Here is a 22,260-nt window from a genome sequence, read left to right as displayed (position 1 = left end):
TATTCCCTTGCATGATGTAGCACAATTTGTTTATCCTTGTATCCATCCACGGATACTTGGGTTGCTTCTCCTTTGTGACTGTTGTGGATAATGTTGCCAAGAGCTTGGGTGTGCAAATAGCTTTGAGATTCTGCTTTCAGCTCTTTCAGATGCATCAGGGAAGTGTAATTGTTGGGTCATATGGTAACTTTATGTTTATTTTTTAAAAGTTTATTGATTTTGGAGAGAGACGGAAACATCAATTTGTTGTTCCACTTACTGATGCATTCATTGGTTGATTCTTGTATGTACCCTGACCTGGGATCAAACCTGCAGCCTTGATGTTTCAGGACGACACTCTAACCAACTAGGCTACTTGCTCAGGGCCTTTAAGTTTAATTTTTTGAGGAACCTCCATATTGTTTCCCACAGCAGCAATGCTCAAGGATTCCTGTCAGTGCTTGATCTCTTTCCCTCCCTCTCTCTCTAGCTCGATGCAGGGTTTATTTTTTTGTTTTGTTTTGTTTTTAAGATTTTATTTTTTAGAGAGAGGGGAAGGGAGGCAGAAAGAGAGGGAGAGACACACTGATAGGTTGCCTCTTGCACATCCCCAGCCTGGGACCTGGCCTGCAACCCAGGCGTGTGCTCTGACTGGGAACCAGACTGGCGACCCTTGGGTTCGCAGGCCAGCGCTCAGCCCCCTCAGCCACACTAGCCAGGGCTAGATGCAGGGTTTTGATGCTGCAGCTTCTACTTTTATCTGGTTCGTTCTTCCATATTGTGTTGTGCTCACTGTGTCCGTCATAGCATAGTTTATGGGGAAGCAGCATTTTCAGACTTAACTAGCAGCCTTCTTTTTTCTAATTGTAGAACCAGGAGGTACAATAAATACCAGTCTAGGAAAGTTTTAGTCTCCTGGATCTGTGAAAAAGTTTGTACTTCTGTCCTTGTAAGACCTTTGGAGAACTCGGGGCCCACTGCGGAGGCCGTGCTGGAAGTCATTGCTGTGGGCACTGCTGGCGAGGGCAGTGGACATTGCATTTGGTGCAGGTGGCGCGCGTGTTGGGGTCAGTCTGTCTGCTGAGGCTCATTCCTGCTGCCCGCAGGGTCCTCCCAGGGCCTTCTACCAGCCTCTCAGATGGGACTTTTCTGGCTCCTTTGCCTCCCCTCCCCGGCTCGTTCGGTGGTGCCCTCTCACATCCCGCTGCTCAGGTCAGAACCACCGCTGCTCCTTCCAGGCTCCCAGCGTCTCTGTTTGGTGACAGCTTTGCTGAGACAGTTTACATGCCACACAGTTCCCCTCCACAAGGTGTGGTTTTTAGTGTACTCACGGAGTTGTGGGACCGTCACCACAGTCAATTTTAGACCCTTGTCATCACTCCAGAAAGAAAACCTGTACCCATTAGTAGTCACCCCACATTTGTCCCTGTCCCCCAGCCACACTGTCTGCAGTCTGTGTCTGTGGGTTTGCCTGTTCCGGACATTTCCTGTCCGTGGAATCAGACAGTATGTGGTTTTACCCCTGGCTTCTTTCATTTAGCATGCGGTTGTCCAAGTTCATCCACACTGTGGTGTGTATCGGTCAGTACCTTAGTCTGAATAATAACCTATTGTAGGGACATACTACCTTTTATTTATCCACTCAGCGTTGGAGGGACATTTGGGTGTTTTCCACCATTAAGCTGTCATGAATGGTGCTGCTGGGAACACTGGAGAACAAGTTTTAGTGTGGACATAGGTTTTTATTTCTCGAGTGGCTCCCTAGCAGCGGAGTTTCTGTGTCTGACATTCTGAGGAAGCACCAGACAGTTCCCGCAGCGGCTGCACCGCTGTACATTCCCCCCGGCAGTGCGTGAAGCTCTGACTTCTCCACCGGTCCTGTCCTTTTCGCAGACTTAAGATTGGTCTGCCAACCTCCAATTTGTTTCCCTTTATATTTATAAAGTTGTGTTCTCCTGAAAACGCACAGTGGCTACCCCATTGCCTGTGGAATAAAGTTCCGACTCCCTGGCACAGGAGGACCCCTCCGCCTTCCACCCCCACCCCCGCTCTCAGGCCCCTGGTTGGCCCCCGCTTCTCCGCCGCCCGCTCTCCCTGCCTGGGCCTCCCTGGATCCGCTGCCGTGCTGTCCCTTTCCCCAGGCTGGTGCGAGGGCTGACTTCACCCCCTCACCTTTCTTGGTCCCTTTGAATGAATTGTTCTTCTCCACCCTTAGATGTTGCCTGTTTCTATTTTATTCAACTTTTGAAAAAGAAATAACTGTTCATAGACCCATTGCCTCTGCTGAGCAGTGAGGCCTGGGCACAGGAGTTGGTCTCACCCTTCTGTGTCCTGGCACGTGGTGCCTTGCCCGGCAAGGGCACGTGCTCAAGCCGGGGGACAGAGGGGCTCCCTGTGTGACTGACCACACAGCCGTCCCGAGGCCTAGAGCCGGGGAGCCCCACGGGCACTGGGACATTCTCGGTTCTTCACGGGCCTCTTCTCTGTCTGTCGTGTGCCCTCTCCAGGAGACCTGCGGACGGGTGCAGCCTTCGCGGGTGATGGGAAGCAGTGCTCAGCGGCAGTGCTGAAGCTCTGAGTATGGTATGGACTGCGGCTCGCCTAGTTTGCCGGTGTCAGTGTTCTGTTGCTTCACTCCTGGGGGCGAGGGGCGTTCTCTGGGTGGGCCCTGAAGGCTCTCACTATGGGGCAGCCTTCCTCCCGGGTGTTGGCAGGGTGTTGGCACATTTGAGGGTGCGAATGCTTGACTTCTGTTAAAGTGGCTTGAGTGGCCTTGTCATAGTTGCTAGAGAGGGAGACAGTTAACCCCTTCTGTTGAAAGCCGTTATTCCAATTCCTGGATCTTTCTCTATTTGGGTTATGGCTGGGTGTCCCCAGCCTGTGTTCCCTTTGCAATGGACCTTTCCCAGGACACACTCCCTGAACAGATTGGTGTGATCCCCAAGGCATGTTCTGGTCTTACTGCTGCTGAACTTAAGCGGCTCGCCACACTTGGGGTGCTGTATTCAAGAATGAGATACAGTTGTCCCTAGACAGTTTTACTACTTGCAGCAAGTAAAGGACACAGAATTCATATCCAAATCTGTTTCCTGAAGAGAGGCTTTAGCCATTGCTTGTGTACTCTATTTGGTCAATTACACATTGATTTCTTCTTTACAGTTGGCTACATTTATTCCTTGAATTCCTGTGAAGCTTATCCTGTTCACAGCTGGTCTGTAAAATATTGTGCTACATTTTAACATTTAGCCAGAATAACATTTAGAAGGAATGGCCCAGACCTTGAGACCTTGTCCTGTCTAACACTTCTTCTTTTATTAGATGTTCATTTATTATTCATTCCCCATATTTTGAGAAAGCCATGGCTGTTCAAGGCAGAATAGGTTATAGGTCTGCAGGCAGACCGTGCTGCTCATTTCTGTCGGTGGCACCGAATTTTCAATGCATTCAGATGATCCTCAGTGGGATTTTAGGGGTGAGATCCTGGGAGGCTGGAGAGTTAAGATTGTTTCTGCTACCAGAGGGTACGGCTGACAGTTAACCTGGCCTTGACTGCAGCTCCCATCACATACATTTTGGGCTTAAAAAAGACAAACCTTTGTGTGAAAATGTCTCCTGTTTTTGTTTGCAGGAAGCAGAGGCTTTTGCCTTGTATCACAAAGCCCTGGATCTGCAAAAACACGACCAGTTTGAGGAGTCTGCCAAGGCCTATCATGAGCTGCTGGAGGCACGCCTGCTGCGAGAGGTGAGGGGCCAGCAGGCCCTGGAACCAGGTGGCCTGGGTCTGCCCTCTGCCCTCTCACTGCTTGGCTGTAACCTCAGACACATTATCTCTCCTCTCTGCCCCCAGCTTTCCCGCTTGTAGCGTGTGTGTGCCTCCTTGAGTTGCTGTGAGGGTTGAATGAATCTAGTGAAGCATGTGGAGTGGATCCTGGTGCGTAGTAAGAGCTCTGGACGTGCCAGCTGTCACTGTTACTTGATCTTGACAACCACTCTGCCAAGTTGGTGGGGGTTGTTGCCCGCATTCTGTCATTGTGGAAATGGAGGCCAGTAAGGTGTTGATGGCCCAGAGCTACCTTACTGGTGAAACATCAGCCCTGACTTGTATAGCTCAGTGAGTTGGGCATCTTCCTGCAAACTGAAAGGTTGCTGGTTCGATTCCTGGTCAGGGCATATATGCCTGGGTTGTGGGCCAGGTCCCCAGTCAGGGGTGCAAGAGAGGCTACCGATTGCTGTTTCTCTTGCACATCGATGCTTCTCTCCCTCTCTTTCTCCCTCCATTCCCCACTAAAAATAAATAAATAAAATCTAAAAAATAAAAATTAGAGCAAGGATTATATTCCCTGGTTTTCTGATTCCTATGTGCCACCTGTTGACAGCCCATTTTGGCGAAATGCCTGAATTCCAGGCAGCCCAGGAGTAAAGGGAGCCTGTGTGGGTGTACCATGGGCTTTTGCAAAATGCAGTGAGAGAGAAGGGTTGGGATGCCAACACAGAGACAGGCTGAGGGAGCAGAGCCACACCGAAGATATGGGCACGGTGTAGAGGGGCAGGCAGGGAGGGCAGGACCTGGATCCCACGTGGGGACCACGCTGGTGGTGAGTGAGTTAGCTGGGTCACGGAGATGTTACCTGGGGGTTTGGGAATGGTCGCTGCCTGGAATTGATTCAGGAAGATGATGTGTGTTTCATTAAGAGGAATCGCTTTTGTTTTCAAGTACTCAGCACAGAGGTGATGTAAGCAAACGGACAGACTTCACCCCACAGGCATTTCGGGACTGGGTAGTCCTTCCGTTGAGCAGAGTGCCCTACAGCCCCAGGATGGCAGACAGTTGGTCCCAAGCTCTGTCCTTGGATGGTTTCTAGCTCTGATGAGGCAGGTGCTGCGTTCTGATCGTCAGCAGAAAGCGTCTGTTCCTTCTCTCCCTCAAGTGATCGCTTCCTACTCCTAGTTCTGTAGCTTGTCGGGAGTACTTTAGGGCTGTAGGAATTGGGACCTGCCCTTCCCTTCTTAGTAGGGAGTGAGTGAGGGCCCAGAGAGGGAAGATGATGCTAGACCACTTTTACTGAGCGCCAGCTATGGGCCAGGTGCTGGACACGTTTCAGGTGTGGGTCTTCCCGTCAGGCCACAGTGGGGCGGGCCTTGGAAACGTGAGTGGCGAACACAGCACAGAGCCGGCAGTCTAACAACAGAGCTGATTCCAGGCAGGCCAGCACCAGACAGGGGCCCGGGTAGGGCTTTGCCTGAGGGCTGTGTGTCAGCCTGCTAGTTGTAGGTATGTCCATCTCCAGATCATCACTTTCCGCCTTGAAAGATTATTGTAGCATTCTCCCTCTTCACTTATAGAAGTAAAACGTGCTCATTGTAAACAATTGAAAAGCACAGAAAAGTTTCTTCTCACACTCATCTGGTATCGGGGTACTTAGCAGTAAACTAAGTTATGTAATTACAGTCTTATAGCCATGGGGTATAAACAAGCTTCGAACACAGCTGACCTGTAGGAAGCGTACAGCCTAGCTGGAGGGCAAGCTCGTTGGGGTCAGCAGCTCTTCAGCTCCTGTGGGCATCAGAGTGTCTCATGGAGAATGGAAAGTAGCGCTGAATCCAGCCGGTCGGCGAGATAGAAGCTGGTTACGAGAGCTGCCGCTGCGGTGTGAGAATGTATGACTGCCCAGTTAGTCTCTGCAGTGGATGCAGAGCCTGTCACTGCGTTCACACCCTTTTCGGAACAGTTGTGCAGCTGGAGGCGGGGGTGTCAGGGCCCACTCTGGCCAGCCCTGTCTCGGGACCTTTCTTCAGCGTGAGCCAGACAGCAGCAGAAAGTGGTGGGGGAAGCCTGATTTGAGATCTTTGGTGTTTTTAATGGGATTCTTTTAAGAGCCCTGGGGTGGGTTTCTTGGATTAGTCAAAGGGTGTTTCTTGAAGTGTCCTTGGGTCTTGCCTGTTCTGAGCATGAAGAATGATGTGTGAATGTGATCTGTCCCAAGGCGAGGACTGGATGCCCCCCAAAAGTACTTCTCTGTGCTGGTCGGTTCCCACTGGGCGTCCTGTGGCTGGAGCAACAGCTGCCTGGTCAGCGGTTTCTCAGAAGGTGCTGTGTTTCCTCAGAGTTGCCATGGCTTTTTATATAAAGTGTATTTGCAGTCTTTATGCTCTTTGGGCTCGTTTTCACTTTGAATATTTAAATTTAGGTTAGGAATTATTGTCTTTATGTTACAGAGCTCCTTGGGACACTAACTTTATAGTTAAAGTAACATGTCCATGGTCAAGTGACAAGTTACAGAGTCTAGAGCTTAGCTTCCTAGCTCTTATTCCAGTGCTTTTCCTGCTGCAGGGCATGTAGGGCTGTGTAGGGCTGTGTAGGGACGTGTAGGGACATGTAGGGCTGTGCAGGGATGTGTAGGGATGTATAGGGATGTATAGGGATGTGTAGGGATGTGTAGGGATATGTAGGGATGCTGACTGCCTGGGAGAAGCTCCAGGCGCTGCCTGCTGTCCCCAGGATGGGGACACTCTGTGCCCTGTCCTCAAACCTGCTGTGCAGGCCCACTGGGTGACATACTGATACCATAAATGTCACCATGCAAACTTGAAACCTCAGGTTTCTGTCTGCGTCTTTTGGTGCCCAGAGAGTACCTGCAGACCACCTTGTGGTGGTCTGGCTTTCCTTCCCTGTGTGCTCCAAGCTCGAGGGGTCCTGTAAGGACCTGTGGTGCAGCACTTGCATTTTCCAGTGGAGGGTGGCGGCAGACTGGCCCATGGGCCTGTGGCGGAGGCCAGCCTGGAAGCCAGGTGTCCTGCTGACCACCTGCCGAGGCTTTAGGACGTAGTGTCACTTCTACTCCTCTGTTTTGTTCACAGGCAGTTTCATCCGGTGATGAGAAAGAGGGGTTGAAACACCCTGGGCTGATGCTGAAATATTCCACGTACAAGAACCTGGCCCAGCTGGCAGCCCAGCGAGAGGACCTGGAGACAGCCATGGAATTCTATTTGGAGGTGCGGTTTTGGCGGTGCCACCTCCTTGGTCTTTTTGAAAGTTCTTGGTGGAGCGGGTGAGATTGCGACTTACTGGTTGGAAAGAACTTGCAGTGTGCGTCACCCAGCCGCAGTCCCCCAGGCCCTGGTCTGTGGGTGTTCACGGGGAGTTCAGAGAGGCCCGGGGATCAGGGACCTGTGTGCTCTTCTTCCGCCGCCTAGACCACACCTGACTGTGCGTGAGGAGCTTAATCTCCCTGGGCCTCCAGGTCCACACCGATACAACGGAAGTATTACAAAAAGAGGACTATTGTGAAAATGAAATGAATTGGTATGTACACAGTGCTAGGAACAGAGCCTGGTGCCTGGCACCCTGTGCCCGTTCACAGTAGTGGTGCCATTCTTTCTGTGTGATTGCCACCATCTCTGTAAGCACCTCTGAAGGGCCGGACACCAAGCTGACTGCTGTTGTGCACGCGCTGACCCTCTCATGGTCTTGCAAGGACGGTGTCGTCATCCCCGTTTTTGTGGTGAAGACACTGAGGCTCAGGATCGTGCCGCTGTCCAGGCAGGAGCAGGGATGTGGACCGAGGTTTATCTCCAGAACCTAGAATCTCTCTAGAATCCCACAGGCCTCTCGTATTTTCTTTTAATTCTACTTCTTTCACTTCTGTCAGATATATGAGAAATACAGCTGTTCAGAGTGACAAAATATGTAAGAAAGTGTTCTGAATTGGGTAAATCGGTCCTTGTGTTTGCTGTTTGCCTGGGTGGTTTGAGTGGGGCCCGGTGCCGTGGCCCTCCCGCCGGCACAGGCACCTGCTCCAAGGGAGCTGATGGGCATGCGCGTCCTCTGCTCATGCTGCTTGCAGGCGGTCATGCTGGACTCCACAGACGTCAACCTCTGGTACAAAATCGGACACGTGGCCCTGAGGCTCATCCGGGTCCCCCTGGCCCGCCACGCCTTTGAGGAAGGGCTGCGGTGCAACCCCGACCACTGGCCCTGCCTGGACAACCTCATCACTGTCCTGTACACCCTCAGCGACTACACAAGTGAGTCGGGCTTTGGTGCTTTCTCCCGTTGTTTGTGTTTCAGGGACAGAGGGGGCAGGGTGGCTTGGGGACGCTGGGAGCCACAGTGAACACCAATGGCCTTTTTGCCTGACGACCAGGGAGAATGGAGGCGTTTCTGCATCTCTGCTGTGTTCTCCTCGTCTTCCTCACCCCACTGAAACTTATCGAGTGTATTACAGTAGCAAGTAACATGCTCTCTGAGTGGTTTTCCCTTCGGTCATCCTATTTCATCCCTGCATTGTGCCATTCTGTGCCAGACCCATTTCTACAACTTGCAGACAGACGGCTCAGGGCTGTAGCTTGAGTTTTTCTGGTGCCAGAGAGCTCACTACCTCTTGAAGTGGCCTGTTCCTTTGCAAAGCAGCAGGGCTGCTGGAAAGATCTCTGCCAGGCAGAGCCCCAGTCTGCCTTCCAGTTGCTTCAGCTCCTCTGCTCTGCAGAGAGCACTTCTGCCCCACTGCAGGGGCTGGTCCCCAGGCAGGCACTGATGATGTGCTGTGGCCTTGGGGGTTCTGGGCCTCCCACGGGGCCAGGTCTTCTGTGTGCTCTCTGCAGCACACAGGCTGGCCCTCCGGGAGTGCTCTGAGCCTGGCTGAGCACGCATGCTGCAAGCTAGGCCCCGCAGAGCCTGGCTGTTCTTTTGACAACAGACATGCTCACGAGCACTTGTTGTCACGTCCAGGGTATGTGCCCAAGAAGCTGACTTGCAGAGGATTTTTCCTTTCAAAGGACAAATAGCACCAGGGTGGAGCATGTTGAGAAGCAGTAGAGCCTGCTCACCTGACCCCACCTCCAGCCCTTGTTCTCTGCAGACACTTTTTAAATCTTTTAAATGGAGGTAAAAGACATACACAGTAAAGTGCACACCCGAGGGCCTTCAGTTTGTGTGTGTGAAAACGCATGAAGGTGCAAAATATTTGCAGAACCCTAGAAGGCAGGCTGCTTCCGGTGTCTTTCCAGTCATTGCTACCCACTGAGGGGACCTCGATTTCTCCCTTTTGTCACCAGAGATGAGCTCTGCCTCCTGTGAAGCCGCCTCTAGGTGGCGTCAGAGGGCAGCAGGTACTCTTCTCAGCGGGCTTCCTAGGTTGTGGCTGTCTTGTCCCTGCGTGTACACCCAGGGAGGGTGTGGCAATGACCAGGCCTCTTTTTACTGTTGTGTTGTCTGTCGTGTGCATACAGAAGTTGAGTGTTCTGGGCTCAGATATCTGGGTTGTTTCCAGATTTGGGCTTTTATGTAGCGCTGCTGTGAATGTTCTTGCACCTGTTCTCTGTTGGTCGCCCAGGTTTTCCCTCCCACCAGCAGAAAGTGGGAGTCCCCACAGGGCACTATTTTGACTCCAGGAGTTTCTTCTTCCAGAGGCTTTAATTTCTTCTGGCATGCTCTTCCTGCAGCTTGGGAAGTCAGCGTTCAGCCTGTTGTGCCTGGCCACCTGGTGCAGTTCTTTGCACCCGCGCTCGTGGCAGGAGAGGTCGTGCTTGGTAAACTTAGGCTAGGCAGGGAGAGCAGGTATGTCTGTGAGAGCCCTGGTGGACATGACACTCCTGTAAACCCACAGGGGAAAGCAGTGTGTTAAATTGACTCCCTGTGGCATTGAGACATTTGAGGTGAGCAAGCAGGGGTGCTTGGGGATAATGCCTGCTGACCACCTCTTGTTCCCTTGAGACTTCTCAGACTTTCCCTCTACAGCTAGGTTGGTTGGCCTTGCTGCGGCTGAAATGCCTCCTGGGAACTGGCATCATTCAGATGCTCAGGGCCTCCCTGGTTTTCTCTTGGAAGCCCCTGCTGGTCACCCTCCAGTTCACTGTGGTCCCAGAGATGCCATACCTTTGCGTACAAATGGAGCCACACTGTGACTGTCCCCTGCCTCTCCCCCGAGCTGTCTCGGGGCCTTCCTTTTGGTCAGGAAGCACACCCCTCCACCGCTGTGCAGGGGCTGCTCAGCAACCCAGTGTGAGGACTGGGGACACCTTCCTCAACCAGGCTCCTGTGATGGGGCACCGAGTGGTCCCTGATTTGTTTTGAAGGCTATTTTGCAATTAGGTAATAGCTAATCATTGCAGGACCTGCAGGTTTTTTACAGCAATTCCTAGAAGTGGGGTGCTGGGTCAACCATGTGTGATGCCTGTGATTCTCTAGAAAGGTCATTCAGTCTATCTTCCCCAGCAGTGGTTGGGCTGCCTGCTCTACTGTGGGCAGTATTACTTTCAGAAATCCTTCCTGATTGAGTCAGTTAAAATGGGAGCTTGTTATTGTTTACTGTCCATTTCTTTGATTCTGGAGCAGGCGCCTATTCCTGGTACTCACTGGCAGGGTTAGAGCGTCAGAGTGCATGCTCAGAAGGCGTAACTGTTTCTCTCCCTGCCAGCGTGTCTGTACTTCATCTGCAAAGCTCTGGAGAAGGATTGCCGGTACAGCAAAGGGCTGGTTCTCAAGGAGAAGATCTTTGAGGAGCAGCCTTGCCTCCGGAAAGACTCCCTCCGAATGTTTCTTAAATGGTAGGTCCTGCCTCTCTCCTTCCTGGGTCTGCACCCCCTTCTTCCCTCCCTGAGTAGTTGGTGGATATCAGGGGGGTGTGCACCTGGCTCTCTGAGGGCCCAACCTAGAGGACGAGCCCCACACTTCATCCCCTTCATCATCCTCTGGTGAACTGGCATTGTGTATTGCTCGGCTGTGTGCCTGACCTCAGCGCCACCTGCTTGGCTGGCTGCTGCCCTTCTTCCCCACTACCCCACTGGCTCTTGGTGACGGCCAGCTCTTCTCTGGCTGCTTGTAGTAGCCTGACGTCCACCATGCCTCCTTGACACTCGCCTTTCCCCTTTCCAGGATTTTCTCCCCCACGCACCCCTTACCCTGCGCCATCCCTGCCTTGACTCCAGAACAAAACCCATGCTTAACAGCATTGCCCAGGAGGTCCTTGGCAGTTCTGCTTCTCCCTCCCCTAGGAAGAGAACTGTCTCAGGTCCCTGGGCGATTCTTGGCCTGGCCCCATGGTGCTCTTTCCTGTCCTGCACCCCGGCTCCCCCTGGGCCCTCACCGGGAGTGCTGTCTTCCCACCTCTCCCTTGCTGTGCTGTTGCGTGTCCTTTGTGTTCCAGTGCTCAGGCCACCTGCCAGTACCTTCCAAGCTGGGGCCGCCTCCCTGCCCCAGCCCTCCAGCTGAACCAACTCCTCTGCCCTCTGGTGTCTCACTGTCCCCTGGAACTCAGCTGGTGGAGGGGGGGCAGGTTATTTATCTCAGTCTGTCCCTATAAGGCTGTCTCTTGTTCACATCTGTCCTGAGAGGACATATGTCTCTCTTGGAGAAAGACATAAAACATGCGAATCCTTAAGCAAGTGGCTCTGTGGTGGAGCCCTGATGGGGGATGTCAGGACAGCCTGGATTGGAGGACAGGTGCTGCTGGGCCACCTCCCGCACAGGGCTGTCTGGGGAAGGGCGCCTGGGGCCTCGGAGCCCCGCCCTTTCTGTAGCTGGAGACACCGTAGACTCTGGTGAGCTTGGCCGGTCTGATGACTTTGTGCTGGGATGGGCAGGATGGCCTCATTAACTTCTTTAAGATTTTTGTATAAATAATTAGCAAGATTTTATTTTCCTGTGGCTTTGACATTACTCTGATACTGTTAATACATGTGAAAACCCTTGCTCAGTTTTGACTTGTAGAAGGGACAAAGGGTGTTAGTCATTTCTGGTGCATGTGGGTATTGAGAGTGCTAATTACTGCCCTTCCGAGGCCAGACTCAAGTGGTTATTTTACCTGTGGAAATAATTAATATAGATGAAAGAGTATTAACTGCATCCCTGCCTGTAAAATTTCAGCTTTGGCTCTGGTTTGTAACATTGTAATTTCTCCCCGACTTACACGCTGTGCCGTTAGTGACATGTCAATCCACAACGTGTCAGTGAGCGCGGCGGAGACGCAGGCCATCGTGGATGAGGCCCTGGGGCTGCGGAGGAAGAGGCAAGTGCTGACCGTGCGGGAGAGGGAGCCAGACCTGAAGCTGGTGCAGCCCAATCCCCCTTTTCACGTAGGTTGCCCGGGTCTCTGGGGTCGCTGGGTCGGCTGGTGGGCCCCACACGAGAGTGAGCGACTGACCCCAGGCTGGTGGCAGGGGTGGGGCCCGGGTGCACGCTGACATGGCTGGAGGCGTGTGGCCTACTTTCTGACTGCTGAGAAGCAGCCAGGCCTGTCCCAAGTAGGTGTAGTCTAAGTCCCTCTTCTCCGTTGCCATCGTTGACCCCAGCCACCTGCCCATTCCTGTAAGTCCCTCTCCATCTGCCCCGCCCAGACAGGAAAAGGAAACTAACATTTGCAAACACTTGGCAGGCGGAAGCCAGGTTCAGAGCAGCCGAGTGGGGAGTCTGCACTGACCGCAGGTCTGGGTTTTCCGGCTCGCAAGCCTGTGCTCTCCCTCCAGGGCCCCTGGTGTGTGAGAGCCGCCTCCAGGCCTGGCCCCAGCCTGGGCAGGACGAGCCGCTGTTGGCAGCCCAATGGAACTGGGGTCATTTTAGCGCCTCAGTGCGATCTGGTGTGCAGTTTCTGTGTTTAAAATCCTGCCATTGAGTCTTGAATCTTCGAATTTAACATGCCATGGCAGCAGTGTCCCTTCCCCCCTCCTCATACTGGGAGGCTTTGTCACACAGTGGCCTGTCGCTCCTGTCCTGGATCAGGTGGACCTAGGCCTAACCTTGGCACCCCTAGCTGGGTGACCCTGGAGATGTTATATGCCACCCCCTGAAAGTGGGGAGGGCAACGTCCTTCTCTTGTGGAGTCGTGGTGATAGTTAAACAGAACGCCTGGCGGCCAGCACAGAGCTGGCACTGGGCACACACTCAGGAAGGGCTGGCCCTGGTCCGGGTCACTGCTGTTGCTTGTCTGTGCCCGAGTGTCGAGTTGCCCAGGAACACCTCCCACACAGGTGCCGAGGCGGCCAGGGAGACGGGGCTGTTCTTTGGGATGCTTTGGGGCTCCTGTCAGGTGCTCTTTCTGCTGTTTCATTAGCTAGGTCGGGACCCCCATCCTGTCGTGAGTGTGGGCTCCCTAGCCAAGAGGGCCGAGGGTGTTGGAAGGGCCCTGGGTACCTCCCTGTTACTTTAGTGAAGGAGCAGGAGTCCTGAGGAATGACGCTCTGAGGGACTGCGATGATGTCGCTGGAGAAGAGAAGCTGTGGATTGCAGTCACAGCTGCCCTGCGTGGCGTAGGGTGAAGGCCAGTGGAAGCGTGAGGGGGGTGGGTTGGCTGAGGGAGGTGTTGCTTGCTAGGTAAGCATGGGATTGGATAGTACAGGCAGACTGTAGAGGTTCTCTCTGGGAGGAAAGGGTGTTTGGTTTTAAAATAACTGCCATCTATTCCAGGATTTGGCGCACTTTGCCTGTAAAAACCCGACAGTAAATACCTGGACCGTGTGGGCCAGGTACCATCTTTGGTGCACGCGTGCGCTCGCGCGCGTGTGTGTGTGAAAACCGTTCTTAGCCGTGTGAAAGTGCGGAGGGCCACAGTTTGCCGTCCCCTGGTCTGTACGAGTGAACGAGGTTGGTGTCTTTAAGTACCCAGCGCAACGCAGCTCATGAGCGGGTTGTCCCCTGTCTGGATGTGGCCCTGACTGGAGGCGGGAAAAGAAAAGTAAGAAACCCCTTACAGTTCCAGGAGCCCCCACTGGGTTAGATTCTGGGCTTTGAAGTACCACCCTTTCATTCCTTCTGCAGTATTTATTGGATGCCAGCTTCATGCCGGGCACTGTGCTGTGTGCTGGGGGCTCAACATAGCGGGACCTGGTCCCTCATGGGGTGACCCCAGGGGCAGTTAGTCACCCAGAAGGAGCACACACCCCAAGCTGATGGGCACCCTGAGGACAGAAGCACAGCACGGGTCCACACTGCCTTGGGGGGTGAGGAGGCTTGGATACCAGAGCAGGAGCCTGATGGAGGAGTGGACATTGACCAGGCACAGGGGGTTGGGGCGTGAGTGGGAGCCTTGTTTCCGGGCGGAGGGAAGCCTGTTTGAAGGCCCTGGGGTAGGCAGAAGTGCGAGTCTGCAGACCTGAAAGAAAGCTCGCCTGGCAGCAGTGTGGGGGAGGCGTGAGATGAGGCTGGGCCAGTTTGCTGGCCAGCACCATGGGGCCAGGCTGAGAATTCGAGTTTTAGCCTTAGAGCGTTCAGGGTGATGGATGGATGGATGGATGGATGGATGGACAGACGGATGGATGGATATATTATGCCATACAATGTCATTGACCAAAAGACAACATAATACACAATGCACACTACAACAGAGAACACAGAAGGTATCACACACCACATAACACCATAACATGACATCATGCACCACACCACACCATAACACGCAGTGGTCTTGGTTTGCCATCCAGCAGCTCTGGCCCACGTGGGGACCCGCTGTGATGCTGCTCCCAAGAGACCCTGCCCAAGGGCCCATTTAGCCTCTTAGACCCTGTCCTTGTTAGCAGCCTTCCCTTTCCCCTCCCTGCTGCAAAGAAACCCCAGGTTAGTGGCAGCAGAGAAATGTCACCGATGCTGTAAAGGGTTGACCTGCAGGGAAGGAGCTTGTAGAGTGAGTCAGTGGCTTTGATGCCCGCCTGGTTGAGGCTGAAGGCGCCTGAGGCTGAGATGTGTCAGGGCTTCCGAGGGGGTGAGGGGAGGATGCTAGGCCCCTGGCCCTGCTCCAGCAGCTCCATCTCAGCCGTGCTAGACTCAAGATTTTGTCAGTAATGACAGGGACAAAGCCATGACAACTCTCCCTGCACCTGTGGGGATGGCAGCCCCAGCGCCAGCTCTGCTGACTCTCTGTAGGCTGGCCAGCCCTGTGTTCAGAGCGCCTTACCACGGGGTGCTTGCCAACCGTGGTGACTGTCTCCTTGCAGCTGGAAGTGCCTCGGAGAGAGTTTGCTGGCCATGTACAACCACCTCACTACCTGCGAGCCCCCGCGGCCCAGCCTCGGCAAGAGGATCGACCTTTCTGACTACCAGGACCCCAGCCAGCCCCTGGCACCCTCTGTGGTGGTGGCGCCTGTCAGCGTGATCCAGCCAAGCCCTGTCAGTGCCAACCCATCTGTGACCGTGGCAGAGCCTGTGCTTTCCTACTCCCCCGTGGCCACAGCCAGCTTCCCGCTGCACTGTCCCAGCCTGCTGGAGACAGGCGTCCCTATGGGTGAGCAGGCCTTCTGGGTCTGGCTTCTGGGGAGACCCAGTTTGCTGGGCAGGAATGGATCTTGGGTGGCCCTGGTCTCTTCAGAGGGACGGGTCCTGCCAATACTCCTGGTCTGATGTTTAAGCAAGAGCCCCTGGACCCGCAGAAGGGCCTCTCAGCCTGCTTCTGGGGCTGCTGCTGCTTAGGGGCTTTTGCTCCTTGGGCGCTGCTTCAGTAATGAAGCCCCTCAGGGAAGGGGTGGGGGCTTAATGATGCAGCTCCTTGGGACCACTCTGCACCCGGCTGGTAAGTCCTGGCGTGAAGGTTGCTCTTCCACCTGGTGAGGCGTGAGCTGGCAGGTCCCTCTGCCAGTCTGGCAGTTGCCAGCCACGTGCCAAGCACTCAGCACTGCTGTGCACTCACAGTCCGAGTGCTTTGGCCTTAAATCGTGGTCGGCATAGTTACCACCACGTGTGGTAGGGGTTTTTTCTTAATGGTTTTACTGCTTTTTATCATCAGTGGGGTTGTAAAAGATTTCAGACAAAAACTCCCAAGGCTTTTCTTGATTTTCTGTCACTGAAAAATATCTAGCAGTTAAAGAAGCTTCTGAATGAGCACATATGTGATTGCTTCTAACTTTTTGACTTAATCGTGTGTGACTGTCCTCTGCCCTTATATAAGTCATGTTCTTTCACCCCTGTCGTGTCATTGGGTTCTCAGGGTCCCGAGCAGAGGGTAGAGTCAGGGTTGCTGCCACTCGCTCTCACCCACCCAGGTTCACCCACGAGGCCGCAGAGGCCCTTGGAACCATCCACGCGCAGGGTGGGGGCCGGGGGGTGTTTGACTCCGAGACCCTGGTGTTCTGCAGCCGTGGAAGCAGTCTTGAGATCTAGCTTGTAGGCTGCGTGGGTTCGAGAAAGGGGTGAGGGCTAAGCACTTTGAAATGAACTGTACTCAGAATGCTGTTGTTAAAGGAGAGATGGGCGATTTCTCGAATGTTAAGGAAGATAAAGGTTAAACACGCTGGCAGAGATTGAGAGACGGCCTGAATGGCCTCATGCTGCATTTTCGTGCCTCTGCCCCATGAGTCATTTCAATTTGCACTCTTCGTGAAGGCGACATTTCTGGGGGCGATAAAGCCAAGAAAGGAGTGAAGCGGAAGAAAATTTCTGAAGACAACGGGGAGACAGCGAAGCGGCGGTCTGCCCGTGTCCGAAACACCAAGTGCAAGAAAGAAGAGAAAGTAGACTTCCAGGAGCTTCTGATGAAGTTCTTGCCGTCCAGGTACAGTGCACGCTTTTTCCGCTTGCAGACGCACGCACTTCCAGCCCGCACCAGCAGTGTTCCGTGTGCCATCGCCGCCCTTTCTGGGCACCTCCGCCGTGCTCCCGCAACATCTGTGCGAGTGACCGGAGCACGGACCTCACTGGGTTGGGGTCTGGGGCTTTTCTTGCCTCTCCTGCCTCTGAGTTTCCTGAGGGCAGGAACCGTGGCTTGCGCTTCCTTTGGAAGACCAGGCCCTTCCGGGGCCCTCAAGACATGAGTGGATTCCTCTCCTCTGGGGCGACACACTCACGTCCCTGTGCACTCACACCCACGTTTGGGAGGCCTGGGGCTGCTGTGCCTTGGATGCATTCACCGGGCAACCCCGCGGAAGAGGCTCACCTGCTGCTCTCAGGGACAGTGCTTGTCTGGTTTCTCCCAGCTCAGCAGCGGCTCCTCGCATTCAGAGGAGGTGGAGGGTGGGCCGATAAATCCTTCCCGGCATCGCCAGCTCTGCTCGTGGTGTTCCTCGGAGGGGACTCGCAGGGAGGAGAAAGGGCCAGGAGGCCTGGAGCTGGGAGTCCTGGACCCCAGGGCTCCTTCCGTAGACTTTCACCAGCCCTGCCATGTTTCGTCCTTGCCTTCTCCCCTCTCTCAGGGGCCCCAGGCCCCCAGTTCCGGAGCCGCCCTGGGGTTTATGGGGCCTGTGGATGGACTTCTCTTTTTTCTTTTTCTTTATTTTTGTTTGGGTGGGCTTCTTGATGTTCCCTTCCTCCCACCCTAAGCTGAGTGGAGAAAACAGCTCACTTTCTGCTGTCCATCATCTGTCTGCCTTCTGACGTTTGGTGGTCACAGTTCTTACCTGCTAGGGCTTCCTCCCCGACCCCCGTCTGTGTCCTTGTGAGCGGACACATTTTCGTTTCTCTGTGGTCACTGAGTGGGTTTGGGGGTGGCCGCGTGTACTCCGTGTGCATATTCACCCGGGAGTTCTCAGCGAGGGCTGTGGCCCGTGACAGCTGACTTCAGTGGTGGCCGTGCCCAAGTGGAGGAGGAGCCAGAGGCACTAGATGGATTGTAAACTCGTTGCACAGCAGAATTCCTATTTTCCCTAGTTTATTGCCTGCCTTTCTGCGGTGAAAGTGAAATGCTTAGAAATGGAGGTTGTGCTCAGGAAGCTGAGGACGCAGTGTTCTTGGGAGTGTTCCACTCTTCCCAAGATGCAGTACTGGGAACAGGTTTCCCTGTGGGGGAGCCTTGGGGTGCGCTGCGGGTGATGACACCGGAGGGCTGAGCGACCCACTCCCCACCTGCCCTTCAGTCCTGTGGCCTCACCCCTTCACCCAGAGTGGTTTCCATCTTCTCACCTTGAAGAGTGGTCCCATGCGGATTCACACCGGCTGCTCCGAGTGGTCAGGCAGGGGCCGGGCCCTGCGACCACCTAACTGCAGCAGGTGCCCCAGGCATGTGCAGTCGGAGAGTGAGGATGTCGGAAAGCACCCCGAGTGTGTGTGCTGCGGCGGGACTGCGGGGTGGGGGGATCCGCTGGGGACGTGGAAACGTGGGCCTGGGGAGGAGCAGGAAAGAGTGGCGCTCGCTGCAGGAGGCCTGCACCATCCGAAGCTCTGTGAGAGCCATGGGGAGACCGAACTCTGCGGGGCTGATGTGCACCCCCCGCCCTTCACTTACCCGTCTCCTTTCTCCTCGCTCACTGGGCTCCCCTCGGGTCTTAGAACATCCCAGGTGTTCTTCTGGCCTGTCCGCTGCTTTGCGTGGCCAGTCCCTTCCCTCCTCCGGGGTCAGTGTGAGCATTCCCCCTCAGAGGACTTCCTGACTCTGCCATCTGACGAAGTTCCTTATGACAAGCACTCTGTTGGTCCCTATTTGGGGTCTTTATTTTGGTGCATCTGCTTGTTGTCTGTCTCTCCCACGAGAAGGCAAACCTACTGTGGGCAGGGTCTGCCACATTGCGGCTGAATCCTGGTGCCTAGCGCAGCGCCGGGTATGGGCCGGGGCCCAGCAGTCGTCTGTTGGTGGGGCGGATGAGTGGATGGGGGTGCCCACCGGTCTCCAGCTCAGGAAGGCCTGGGTGCTGGACCCTGCCACTCACGTATTCTAGCTTGCTTCTGCCTGGTGCGATTTCACTTTTAATAGTAAGAATTCAGGTTTCAAAATGTGTGGTATGGCTTTTGTGATTTGGTGTGTTCACGCAGGCTGAGAAAACTGGACCCTGAGGATGAAGACGACCCCTTCAACGGCTACGAAGTTCAGTCAGAAGCCAAGCTGGAAAGCTTCCCAAACCTTGGGTCTCACAGACTGTCGTTCGACTCGGCCACGTTCATGGAGTCCGGTAGGGGCCGGGCTGCATGGTTGTTCGATGTGGGGGTTCTTCCTCCCATTGTCCTGCAACCTGCTTGGGTTCTGTTCTGGGGGAATGGCTCTGGGTGCATTTTAAAAGATTTTATGTATTTATTTTTCAGAGAGAGGGGGAGGGAGGGAGAAAGAGAGGGAGAGAAACACTGATGTATGAGAAAAACATCAATTTGTGGTTGCCTTTTGCACAGCCCCAGCTGGTAACCTGGCCCACAACCCAGGCATGTGCCCTGATTGGGAATTGAACCTGTGACCTTTCAGTTCGCAGGCTGGTGCTCAGCGCATTGAGCCATGCCAGCCAGGGCAGCTCTGGGTGTGTTTTAAAATGTGGTCGGGGACTGCCTGGATTTGTCTCGGGCCAGCTGGGAGGTCTGCCGAAACGCCCAGGCTCACACTTGGCTGTGCTCCCTGAAGGGCATGCGTTTCAGGTCACACCTGGGGGCGTGGCTTTGCGAGTCAGATGTGTCTGATGCACCTGGTGAGTGCATGTTGTGTGCCAAACATCGTGCTTTGTGTTTGTTTGTACACTCTTACTAAGTGCACACGGCAGCGCTTTGAGGGCCACCCTTTAATACCCACCTTAGACCTGGGGGTTTGGAGAGGCTTGCTGTCATCTGGTGAGGGCTGGAGCCGGGATGGGAACCTGGCAGCCTGACCCAGCACCGCCGTGTGGTGGGAGGACACGGGTCTCTTCTGCTCCCGCCCCGGCCCTGCCATTGCTCCCCTCTCTCTCCCAAAGAAAATGGGAGACCCTGGCACAGGAGGCCCTTTGTTCAAGTCAGACTGTTTCTCCTTTCCCGGGCAGAGAAGCAGGATGTACACACCTTCTTGCTGGAGAACTTGACCAATGGGGGCATCCTGGAGCTGATGATGCGCTACCTGAAGGCCATGGGTCACAAGTTCCTGCTGAGGTGGCCCCCGGGCCTGGCGGAGGTTGTGCTGAGCATCTACCACAGCTGGAGGAGGCACAGCACCAGCCTGCCCAACCCGCTGCTGAGGGACTGCAGTGACAAGCACATCAAGGTGGGCCGGGTGGGGGCCTCCGCAGGGCCACTGTCAGACTGGGGCCGGGGGTGGGCACGGGGACCTTCTGGGGTGTGGGGCTGCTGCTGTGTGTTGAGCCTGCTTGGCTACGTTGACTTCTGGGCCTGGAACCTGGGCCCCTGGAGGTTTGCAACAGGAAACCATGGAATGAGGTTTGTGCCCAGAGAGATCTCTGGAGGCTGAGGGGAGGATGCCCTTGGGGGCGAGAGTGGGCACAGGGTCTTCAGGAGGCTGTTGCCCAGTGAACCATGGCAGTGGCAGTGGGGTGGGAGTTCTGGAGGCAGAGCTGACAGGATGAACTGGGCCCACGTGCAGGTGAGGAGGTGACACGGGGCGGGGCTGGGGGCAGGGCTGGGACCGAGAGGGAGGAGAGCCAGCAGAGAGTCTGGAGAAAGTGAAGACTTGGTTATGTTTGAGGTTCGAGGGACTGGTACCGGTTTTTAAGCAGGAGAGAAAACAGATGTGCAGAAGCTAAGTACGGTTGCTTAGGGCAGTCGGGGGCCAAGCATGCCCAGCCGCTCTACCAGCAGCACTCCGCACCCTCGGCTTCTCCATTCTGTGCCTCCCGGGGCTCACGGTTCCCCAGGGTGCCCCGGCCCCTTCTCCCAGCAGAGGAAGAAGGCTAAATGCTGAGGAGGGGCACTGGGAGCTCTCAGGGCCCTCGCTGGTGGTAGGGTTCTAGCTGGGTTCACTGAAGGTGAAAGAGCCTGGGGTGGGCAGTACTTAGAGGCACATGGGTCAGTGTTCCTGGTCCTGCAGCCTCCGCTGGGAACCCCTGCTGAGAACCCAGGGACTGCCTGCTGGCATTTTCTGCCTGCTGAGCTTGTCCCCCTGGGGGCTGTGAGGAGCGGCAGGAGGAGCTGAGGCTTTGGTCCCCAGACGAGCAGACTGGTCATTTCCCAGCTGTGCCTGCGCTTGCCTCTGCGCAGTGCTTCCTTACCGCTGAGCTTCTGCTTCCCCGTGCGCCGGGGAGCAGTGTGCTGACCCTGGGCACTTCTAAGGATGGGGTGCTGTAGTGTGGACGCACTGGGCAGGCAGCAGGCCTGCGTCTGCGTGGAGCAGTCCCTCGGGACTGAAGACCAGTCTCCAGGCTCCTCCCAGGTGTTGTCCCACTGTAGGTCCATCTGCTTCTCTTAATGTCCTGGCAGGGAGCCACTGATTGTCATCTACTCGGTGGGAAGGACGTAGAAGAATGATATTTTTATCGAAGTAAACTTTACTTTAGTATTGTTCCATTCCCCGCCCTTTGACAACCCTTTGTAAGTCTGTGCCTGACCGTTTGGGTCTGTCCTGCAGGACATGATGCTGATGTCTCTCTCCTGCATGGAGCTGCAGCTGGACCAGTGGCTGCTGACCAAAGGCAGAAGCTCTGCAGGTAGGGGGCGTTCTCAGTTCTGTGGCCGGGTAACTTTCTGAACCCTCAGCAGTCAGGAGGAAGGGGACGTGGGGAGGCCGAGTCTTGGAATTCAGGCTTGAATCTGCAGTACGCACATTTCCTGGGTTGGCTGGTCAGGCCTGGAAAAATCCAGGGTCTCAGAGAAAAGTCCCTTGGACACTCAAGAAGTGGTTAGCAGCAGCTGGTCCCCAGGGGGAGCCACCTACCTGCTTTTCTGTTACTTAGGATTGAAGGAAGTGGGATCTTAGTTCTCTCAAGTTACGTGACAATTTACACGTCCCATTAATTTTCCCAGATAGAGGGCTGAGGGTGACCTCTAGGGAGCAGGACATCTGGACTCTGCACATGAAATTGACTCGTTATGGCCTGGCTTGTTTTCAGTGTCTCCCCGGAACTGCCCTGCTGGCGTGGGGAATGGCAGGTTCGGGCCTGATTTCCCGGGAACCCACTTCCTGGGTGACCTCCTGCAGCTGTCACTTGCCTCGTCTCAGCGGGACCTGTTCGAGGACGGCTGGCTGGAGTTTGTGGTGCGTGTGTACTGGCTGAAGGCCCGGTTCTTGGCTCTGCAGGTTCGTTCTGTGGTCAGCTGCTTGGGGAGCATGCCCTGGCACCAAGCAGGGATGGGAGAGAGAGCTGGACGCCTCGTTGAGGGTGCCTGCGCGTGTGTGTGGCACCTGCTGCTGCGCACTGGGCTCAGCTTGAGGACGTGGGACACATGGGGAATTTCCAGAAGTCCCAGCATGGCCAACAGCCTCTAAGGCACATCAGCACGACAGAGGTCTGGACGGGGTTCCCTGTGCCCTCTAGAGCCCTCACTTAGGACTGCCTTGGGGTCTTGACTCTTGGCTTATGTTTTCTTGAGGAAGCCTGAGTGAGTACACGGATGGCTGCAGCGCTTTCTAAAAGGGAATGAGCCACCTGTCTCCTGTGAATCTTTGGGAAGCTTCCCTCTGGAGTCTGGTCTGGAAGGCTGGGTGGACTAGTTGTCACCCAGCACCTTCGCACACAGTGATACCTGGT

General features: G+C 54.9%; 1 protein-coding gene across 1 annotated transcript in view; it reads left to right on the top strand.

Annotated features, from left to right (window-relative positions):
• The window catches only part of CABIN1 (calcineurin binding protein 1), a 126,578-nt gene that overhangs the window by 3,653 nt on the left and 100,665 nt on the right, over window positions 1-22,260 (top strand). Inside the window, 13 exon segments of the mRNA XM_045819759.1 lie at window positions 2,487-2,562; window positions 3,608-3,721; window positions 6,838-6,972; window positions 7,824-8,004; window positions 10,395-10,524; window positions 11,901-12,033; window positions 12,035-12,051; window positions 14,902-15,188; window positions 16,283-16,451; window positions 18,641-18,777; window positions 19,606-19,823; window positions 21,141-21,219; window positions 21,622-21,809. Of these exon segments, the coding sequence (XP_045675715.1) occupies window positions 2,560-2,562; window positions 3,608-3,721; window positions 6,838-6,972; window positions 7,824-8,004; window positions 10,395-10,524; window positions 11,901-12,033; window positions 12,035-12,051; window positions 14,902-15,188; window positions 16,283-16,451; window positions 18,641-18,777; window positions 19,606-19,823; window positions 21,141-21,219; window positions 21,622-21,809 (1,791 nt within the window). The 5' untranslated portion in view covers window positions 2,487-2,559.

This window comes from Phyllostomus hastatus, unplaced genomic scaffold (genome assembly GCF_019186645.2).
Source record: "Phyllostomus hastatus isolate PE091 unplaced genomic scaffold, TTU_PhHast_1.1 phas_scaffold_387, whole genome shotgun sequence".
Classification (NCBI taxonomy): domain Eukaryota; kingdom Metazoa; phylum Chordata; class Mammalia; order Chiroptera; family Phyllostomidae; genus Phyllostomus; species Phyllostomus hastatus.
This window is presented reverse-complemented; position numbering and strand designations above follow the sequence as displayed.